Source organism: Ptychodera flava, assembly GCF_041260155.1.
Source record: "Ptychodera flava strain L36383 chromosome 23 unlocalized genomic scaffold, AS_Pfla_20210202 Scaffold_24__1_contigs__length_23054250_pilon, whole genome shotgun sequence".
Classification (NCBI taxonomy): Eukaryota; Metazoa; Hemichordata; class Enteropneusta; family Ptychoderidae; genus Ptychodera; species Ptychodera flava.
This window is the reverse complement of record NW_027248278.1, coordinates 16,132,344-16,142,344: the sequence shown is the minus strand read 5'-3', so window position 1 is coordinate 16,142,344 and position 10,001 is coordinate 16,132,344. Positions and strand designations below refer to the sequence as shown.

The window sequence follows — 10,001 nt, the reverse complement described above, 5'->3', positions numbered from 1 at the left end:
TGAGGAAGTTGGTTCTGTTGCCGAGCGATGGAGAATTCAAAGCCCCATTAGTGGCTGACACTGTTCATTGGGACGCCATCGCTTGCTTCGCGAGCCTGATGTTGGCATGGCCGCTGCCACTGATGCAATTCAGTCACTAGCTGTCTTTAGCGAGGAGTGTGCCGCGAGGATGCAGGCTGTTGCCGACTTACTGTTGTTGACCAGCGACATACGACCCGTCAACACGGAGAGCTTGTCCGTGTTCGGGGAGTCTTACGCCAAGTGCAGGGACACTATCATAGCCCGGACCAAGGGGCTGTCCGTACTGACAAGGGATGTACTGCAACAAATGGGGTCTGGAAAATACCGGGAATGCGGGGATACTCTGAAAGAAATTTGCGGAATGGTTGTTAGTTTGACCGAGTGCTCGTCACATGCTGCGTATTTAGCTGCCACCAGCGAACCTGGCGCTATCAAGTCAATCCCAGGGATTATTGATAAGTACAAAGTGTCAAGAGCCAAATTTGACATTGAGCACTCCTGCAATCAAATTCAAAATGTACCTATTGTGGAGCTCTCGCCCTTTCGTATCGTCACAATTTCGGGCGAGATTTCAAACAACTTGCATATTTTGACAAGGGCGTGTATTCTAGCCAGCGACGCCAGCGAAGAACAGTTTCACAAGGAACAATTTCGTCTTTGCGTGAAAAGCGTCACTGCCTGTGCGACTGCCTTGCTGTCTGCTATCAAGAAATACAAAAACACGCTGGACGAGAGGAACCGAACACGCTGTGTGGTGTTCTGCAAGCCACTTGTGCAGGCTTGCCAGGCCGTGGTGGAATATGCAACTGAGGGGGAACATCTCGGCACACCGGCCCAGCTATCAGAATCTGGCAAAAAAGTACAAACTGCCATTCTTGGGGGGTGCATGAGTGTCGTCAGCCCCTGCATTCAACTCTGTTTATGTGTCCAGGCACTGGCCCACAACTCTACCAGTGAAGAACTTCAGAGGAAGATAATTTCTTGTTGTAGTGCTATTACTGACGGGAGTAACTTGCTTTCCCAAGCACTCCGTCAAAAGTCGTCACCTCGAACATCTTTTGTCGGCCAAACCCAACCAAGTGATTCCTCATCAGTTAGCAAAAAGTGAGAAAGTAGGGAAAAAATACAATCATAATTTCTGCAGCTTTGCGACATAAGATCTTCAAAATTGCAAGAGAATCCCAAAAAAGTAGTGTTTCATTCATTTTTTGTGCTAAAACAGGATAAGTGCAGTACATATGATGCATAAACCAATCACAATCAAGGTTCTGACATCATTAGCCAATCAGAGTGCAGTGTCAAACGCCTCAGCCAATCAAAAAGAGACCTCACTTCAGAGACTTTATCAACAGATGGGCCGTAATATTCTGTCAGGTGCATTATGTCTACACTGTAGATACTTTCGTTTGAAAATGTTTTCAAGCAGCTCAAACTTGACAAATCGATTTTAAGAATTTTCACAACTCGGCTTTTAAAAGAACTCTTTCGTTGAAAGGAAGAGAAATAGCAGTACTTTATTGTCGAAAGCGACAACATTGTCGTGCGATGCTTTTTACTGTGGCCCTATCAGGGCAGTTTCTCCACACAGTTTTGCTTTTTAAAACGTGTCGTTGCGCTCTGTGTTTCGGCAACAACACGACAACTTTGACATTTCAATTGTGCCCAGCAATGGCGAGGAAAGTTGAACCTTTTGTGGAACTGTTTTTCTTGCTGCCAGTTCAGGACGAATTACAAATAAAAAAGCTGGCGTTGTTTCATTGACTGACCCTCAATGTAACAATGCAGTGTATTGATATAGGCCTGGATACCCAGTCACTTTTTTTCTTCAAACATTCTATTTACCGAACATCAGAAGACAATTTTCTACGTTGCACGATTGAGACAAATTTTTTTCATATCCGGCAGTATTTACTTTGTCAATATTTATTATATCAATATTTAATCTACAGATCTAATTTTAATTATTTTAAATAATAAATCACTCAATCCAATTCTCCACCCCATTTACTTTTTTAGTCAGGATGCACATAAAAAGGGTAATGTTGAAAAAATGTGATTTACAGACAGTTTTTAATGTGTTGTAGAATCAAAATTTATAAATAATGCATTTTCAATGCCTCTGTCAATTTATACAGTCATCGAAAGAGCAAAACTTGTGTTCTAAAATCCTTTTAATTTGTATTTTCAAGTTCACACTTAGGAAAGTTACTGGCTGAAGCTGAGTCTAATACACTACTCATTCGTTTTTGATCTCAAAACTACAGAGTTGGTTTTAAAGAGACCCAACTTAACCAATATAGATACTCGACTAACTGAAACCCATTTAAGAGGAAGGACCTCATCATAAACAATATCCTGGCCGAGTGTACAAGGCGAGGCAAGTGAACACACAGAAACAAAAAGTGGATACGCTGTAGACTTCATTGCTTCCTGTAGACATTTCTGTGTGAAGATGCTGCTGGGTGGATTTGTCATCCAATCAATCGTTGATTATTAATTTCACAGCAATCGAATGATATTATTAATTAATGCCGAATTGAACCTAGCTGCTCAGTGACGTCATTTGGTGTTTTTAATAACCATGCGGGATATCTAAATTTTTTGCGACCTGCATGCTGGCTCTCACGTGCGTCTGCAGCATGTATTTTCAGTGCTTCAGTGACTTTTTTCAGAAAATATAATCAGGACCCGTATACTGCAGAGCGGCAATACTGAATGGAGAGCGTGGCCTTGTTTGTGTATATAGTTTAACCAGTACCTGACCCAGTGTTATATATCACACAGAGTTAATATGGGTGTGGTCCAATTCCACTGACCCTGCTGTGTACAGTATAGTCATGTACTTAATACACAAACAATAGCTTAGAGATGCTCTGCCAAGTCAGATACCATGTTTTATTTTTAGTTCCCCCTGTGCAGATTTTTTGGACTTTTTAAAACCTGATCAAGTCCAGGTGTTTTGGCTTTCCGACATTGGGTGCCAGGCAGGGAGAGGAAGTTTTATATATGATGATGATGAGAAGGAAAGCGGGTGACTCTCAATGTTACAGCGACCTTGAGTTTGTGTTTGGCCCATGCATTGGTCTAATGAGATTACGCCATGCCACCAAGAAAGGGTTTATTCATCTAACAGGCATTGAAACCTGTATGCACAGTATACAGTCAGTCGTCCCATTGTCAACATTTAGATGCAAATAACACAGGCAAGGCGTATACTGCGTGTAGCTTGAATCAGACTCTGTGATCTACGACCGGCTCCACAGAAGTCAATTTTTCTCATCTTGATATAAATATGGATTTCTTAAGATCATCACGGGTCAAAAACCTTGAGTCATTTGCCCTGGGGCGTTTCAGCTAACAAGAAGACACACGCTGCCAGCGTATTTGATGAATGCTATACTTTACCCTACTACAGCCGAACACATGAGCTACATATTGTGAATGCAATTTCACAAATTTTGGATTGACCAGTAAACGTTGTCCTGAACTTTCAGAAAGTTACACTCACGGATTCTTAGTTACACTGTCTCTTTCAGTACAAAAAGAATCATTGACTGTTTCACAAATGGTGGGATCCATGTTTTAGTGGAATATATATTGATACAGCTTCCTGCCCGAGGCTGTGGTATGACCTTTGACCCTGTGTGTTTATCAATATTGGTTACAGTTTTGCGCATCATCAGTTATCAAAGGCCAGGCACTGTACCTCATATTCTCGTTTGTAAAATCAAAACTTATGATGTTGCAGTTTCTAAGATTTAAAAAAGCAGTATCTGTTTCCTTTGCGTCATCTGGTCTGCTCAGCTTGGTTAAGTCTGCATAGCATAGTCATCCAAACCAACTTTTTTCAAATTCAGTTGTCAAAATAACATTGCATTGCACATTTCACACACACACACTGTGTTAAAGGGCCAGTAATGCTAACTTTTGATACTTTTTTCATTATTTTTATTTTGTACATAAATTGTAAGTACTTACTCTAACCCTCAAAAGAATGTTGAAACACCCAACTTAAGCTTGTTATCATAGCATCTGTATGTATAAAACGCAGTTATTGTTTACATTTGAATTCTAGTGCAGATCAGAATTCACTTGTCAACAATAACAATACAGTTTACACATGTACAGACTGAGTTGACAAGCTTAATGCTGTGTATCTCAACATGCTTTGGGGAGTAGAACAAGAAATTGTGGTTGACATTAAAAACAAAAATAGTGAAAAAAATCATCAAAAATAAGCATTACTGGCCCTTTAACTCAAGACATTTTGATGTGATTTTAGGTATAGAACAAGCCACAGTTTTACAGACAACAATGTTTCAAACAATGTTCAACTTTTAATACAGCATGTATGTGTAATATATGTTGTTCTTGACCACTGAATGAAAAATTAAACTTAAGAAGCTCATTAAATTTTAATACTGTAAACTAAAATGTTTTAAAAGTTGTACAACCTTACAGATCTGTGTCTGAGGTCTTTACATATTTAAAAATTTGATATTTATCATTAGTTTACTAATAATGCAATTTTTATCAATATCTATAGGCACTGAACCTTTTCACAACAAAACTATGGTCTAGTCTCATTGTTTTTGATAGAATATCTGGACCAGCACATTTATAAATAGGGGTGGCAGGCATACAATAATGCAGTCTTTATAAGTTATTGTGTTACAAACAAACACTATTCCACTCAACAGTTTAAAAATGATATTTCTTTGTATATGCAACAGTTGTGGATTTTAAATATTTACATTCGGCAAAAACTGAAATTGTCGTCCAACCAGTGTGAGATGCTGGTTTGATTTCAAAAATCGCTAGAAATATGCGGCATTGATGCTGAACTGTATAAATAAACTGTACTGACAAGTTAACACAGGACATTGAAATATGATTTGGGGAGTAAAACAAGATACTGTATAAAAAAGAAATCAAAAATATTTGAAAATGTACAAAAGTGACAGTGACTAAAGCTTTAATCTCACATACACTAGGAACACTATTAACCCTTTGAGTGCCGACGTCAGTTTTTCTCGCCTTTATAAAATATACTCTCATCAATTTTTCTGAGATTTTTGCCAAAATTTTGTTAAAAAACTCTAGCCAATGAAATATGATGTCTCTTTGGTCCAAAATTCTCAAAAAATTTCAGAAAAATTCATAAAAATTGGTAAAATGTGGCGGGAAAATTTTGGTGGGAAAAAATACAGCACTCAAAGGGTTAAAAGGAACATTTGATCAGTTTGATTGGAGATCAAGAAACGTAACCGTTTCCTAAACGCTACGATCGCAGAAGAGTGACATTACACCAGAGTTCACAACTTGACAAGTTCATTGTGGATTAACTTTCATGTTCTACATTACATTTTGTTAAAATCTTGAATATTCATCGTGTGGCCTTTGTCGTATACGACGGGCAGTTTCAGTGAACTGTGTGTGTATCGCACTGTCTGCAGCATGACCTATTGTCACTCTTACATAACTTCCAGCATATTCAGGAATAATCCATTGCCAATCAGGGTCTCTATTCTCCCCCTGGATGTGCAGTCAGCTGTGTGGAGTTAAGATGCTTTTGTGGTTACAGTGAATACAAGATATACTAACACCCCTGCTTATAATAACAGGATAGTGTAGGAATCGTAAGCATAATGGTCGTAGATGACCATAGCTGTAGACATAGCCATATTCAAACTCTAGACATAGCCGTGTTCTACTTGAATGCCTGTCTGTCTGTATATACTCGCATAGCAGGACACATGCATTTTTCAGTAAATGTAAACCATCAGGGAATAGTGGGTCTAAATTTTCTCAGAAGATCTACTTGTTACACACTTCTCAGCCAAGAAGCCTGAGAGAGACCGATTATGAGAGAAAATTATACATTTTAGATTTGTTTTCCAAAGAATAATATATTTGCAGCATAGAGAGAGAAATCGCAGTGAAGATATCATGAAACTTTCCCACAATTCACAATTTATGGCTCACAAGAGTGCCAAAGTCGATTTTTGTTGCCTTTATATACAGTATAACGCCAACAATTTCTTTCGGATACACAATTTTTTCTGATTTTTCCCCAAATTTTAGTCAAAAAGTGTAGCCCATGAAAATTTATGTCCCTTTAGTCCAAAATCATGGAAAAAATTACAGAAAAATTCATAAAAATTGGTAAAATGTTGCCTTGATATTTTGGGGAAATATAACAGTGCTCAAAGGGTTAACCCTTTGAGAGCTGTAATTGATCCTGCAAAAATTTTAGTGCAGCAGTTTACCAATTTTTATAAATTTTTCTATTTTTATTTTTAGGAGGGAACAATTTTAGATGTACTTTTATTAGCTACAATCTTTGATCAAATTTTTGGGAAAGTCCAAAAAAATTGCCTGGACTTGAAAAAAGAATTGTATATGTAATATTTTAGAAAGGTGACAAAAATTGACCCTGGCTGTCAATGGGTTAAAAGTTGCAAACTTTCACAATCCCTGCCGCAAATTTTCTCATGTCACATTTATTAACTTACTGTCAATGTAACATAAATACAATATAAAGTAGGAAGTTCTGCATTTTGTGGCCAGGACAAGTCATTAATATTTTCAGAATGGGTTATAACCCTTTCTTCACCAAATGTTGGTATAAATCTTTTGTCCTGTACAGCAAATATGGACCCCTCCACTTGATAGTGGGGGTGGATGGGTAGATTTACCCTCCAGTGTGTCCTAACAATACTCTCTTTTTGAAAATATCTACATTTAACTTTGCAAACTTAACAAATTTTAAAGGCGAAGTAGAGACACATTTGAATATCAGCAATATCAGCAATCTGTATACATACACATAATTATCTCAGTTTTGTTTGATCAGAACATTTTATTAACCTCCGGTTTCGGCCTGCCATAATGTTAATAGCCTCCCAAACTTATTATGCCCTTATAACTTTTCCTGCGTCATTTGTGTTTCAGATTTCAGTGCAGAATTTATTGCAACGGTTTTCCAACAGGTGAACTCACAAAATAAACGATGATTGTTATTCCATTGAATGTAGAAGCTTATTCCAAAGCAGAAAGGCATGTTGCTACAATATAAACACGGATATAAATTATATTCTAACGAGAAAGGAAGCAGAATCACAGTAAATTTTGTGGGCAATTATTTCTCAAGAAATTATGACGCCAGTTCTATTTTATTATTGACATTCTGTATACCAGGGTACTTAAAATGACTCATCGATATCAAATGTCTTGTCCTTGTTTGCCAAAAATGGAAGAGTGCCGACCCTTGCCAATAATACTTCATAAAATACTCAGCCCCGGACTGAGCATATCTATCATTCTATTCACACAGCAGCCAATAGCTATGCGTGGTGTTTAGTCATCTTCTCTCCACATTATTCAGGTTGATGGTGAATTCCAATAATTCAATGACATCATATGTTCATCTGTTGTTGTCATCTTAGCAGACATATTCACTATTATTTTATTAGCACATATATCTGGTTTTTCAGAAACCGTCGTCACTGATACAGACATCCCAGCAGATTGTACCATTTTGTTGCTATCCAATGACATGGCCTTGAACACGGAAATGACAGCTGGCATAAACATGACATAAAACTTAGTGTTTCTATTTTAACACCTGATAACTATGTCACCTAAGTTTATCATAACCATCAACATTTATGTCCTTCCCTATTTCAGTAAATGATTATAAAATTGAGAACCTTTGATATGCTGTTATTTTCACAGCTATAACTTGTGAGTTACTTTCCATCGATTTCATTTTCCATCCATAAAGCAAAGTTTTGTGTTGTACATCCCAAAATCACATTGAAATGCTTGGTGCTCAATTTATTCAACTTTTAACTATTAATCTGATTGTTGACAAGTGACACTTTAGCAAAGACTAGGATTCTGTAAACAATAATATGTACGTACATGTACATATTTATCTATCCATCGATTTATCTATAATATATTACATACATACATTACATACATCCATACATATAACGCACACACACACACACACACACACATCCATACATATGTACATACATATACATACATACTCACATACATACATACATACATACATACATACATACATACATACATACATACATACATACATACATACATACATACATACACATACATTCATACACACACACACACATACATACATACATACATACATACATACATACATACATACATACATACATACATACATACTTACATTACAAGGTATGACAAATCTTGCTTAATTGTTTGAAAGAGCCACTGGTTGTAACTTAAGATGATTTTTCACTTTTTTAGTCTTACAAAGTCAACTACAGTTTCTTGTTCTACTCCCTAAAGCATATTGAGATACACAGTATTCAGCTTGTCAACTCAGCCTGTACATTTGTAGACTACATTGTTATTGTTGACAAGTGAATTCTAGTCTAGACTAGAATTCTGATACAAACAATAACAGTGAAATTTACAAGATAGATGATGTGTTGACAAGCTAAATAGTTCATTTCAACCACTTTGGGAGTATAAAAAGAAACTTCGATTGACATAAAGATAAAAATAGTGAAAAAAAAATTCATCAAAAGTTTCAGCTTCTGGCCCTCTAAATGTCCAAAGGAAAAATATCTGGAAAGGCTTATTTTCTTGTCAATTGTGACAGTGTGGGGAATGAGAACTTTGGCCATAAAATATTATTGCATATATAATATAATTCCTTATGTTTGCAGATCGAATTGAAATCGCTCTGTGTCAACATTACTCACAATGCAGCTGTGTTTGGAGAAGGATTACTTTATACACTCCTAAGATTGCTCTAAAAATTTAGTGCAGTACTTCAAGTATGTGCCGATGGAGGCCGTCATTCATCATTTTTACTCTGACAATCATTTCCTTGTTCTTGGTTTCCAAAGCGAAGAACATCTGGCAATGGTGGGAATTCTACTCAGGGATTCCTCACAGGTCGCTATGCATTGATGGTGTTTGTGCAGTGAAAGGAGGCCTCGATACCTACAACACGACCTCCTCACCTGTCAGCGGACCAGTTCAATGCTTGTTTTGCACATTTTCGCTCTCACACTACGATACGTGAGTGGTTTGCGTGAGTGTACGTAATGAGGTTGTGTGCTGTGTACCATGACCTAATCACATTCATTTTGCAGCAGTGAATGAGACATTTATACTTTAAGGTACACATTGTATCATTTTTATGCAAATACCTGTATCCTTTAAGGTACTTTGTATCATTTTTATGCAAATAGCTGTTCTCAATGGCTCCATAACTTTTTGCCAAGTAGGTAAAGTATTTTGTCCTACATTGTTTCTTATGTCAAAAGATTTTTTCCTGCTTCACCAGTAAGAAAAACTTAAACTTTTGCCTATTGCTATAAAGTTCAATGAACATCTCGCAGGATGCGGTTATTTCATGTTATATTGTACAACAAACTAAGGACAGCTTAGCACTACATCTGATTGGTCAATGTTGATGTAACGTCTCTCTGATGATGCAGATGTGCTTGTGCAATATGCAAATTTCCGGATGAGTATAATTCAAGTGCTTTATGCAAGAAGGTGCTTTTTTACGCCTCGGAAGTGAAAGACTTAAACTTTTGCTCAAACTTTCCTTTAGGAATCTTTCAACCTTCATCTTTCAAAATAAAAAATAAAAATCAGGGGATCACCCTGCAAATTTTGTTACCAGAGAACAACAGACCCAAGATTTACTGATATTTGAAATTCGGAATGGCCATCATCCCTGTGTTAACTCTATGGAGAAAAATAAAATTCTTGAATTTCGAAAAACTAAGCTGGTGAAAAGTTTTCTTACATCCAAAGCATTAAAATTAACCCCCATAAGTGGTATATCAGAAAAGAATTGTAAAAGTTTGAGAGTCTGAGTATCTGTCCCCAATGCCTGTTCCACATTATGCATATTTTATCTTCCATGTTTGTTTTGTTTATTTTAAATTAATATC

General features: G+C 36.9%; 1 protein-coding gene and 1 long non-coding RNA gene across 2 annotated transcripts in view; one reads left to right on the top strand and one right to left on the bottom strand.

Moving 5' to 3' along the window:
* The window catches only part of LOC139124946 (uncharacterized), a 477,972-nt gene that overhangs the window by 192,938 nt on the left and 275,033 nt on the right, over positions 1-10,001 (bottom strand). The window lies entirely within an intron of this gene.
* On the top strand, positions 107-1,818 carry LOC139124578 (talin rod domain-containing protein 1-like). Its single transcript, XM_070690709.1, has one exon. The coding sequence runs from the start codon at positions 107-109 to the stop codon at positions 1,127-1,129; it is 1,023 nt and encodes a 340-aa protein (XP_070546810.1). The 3' UTR covers positions 1,130-1,818.

Coding starts and splice junctions, on each gene's coding strand:
- LOC139124578 (XM_070690709.1), top strand. CDS start 107: ATGGCCGCTGCCACTGATGCAATTCAGTCACTAGCTGTCTTTAGCGAG.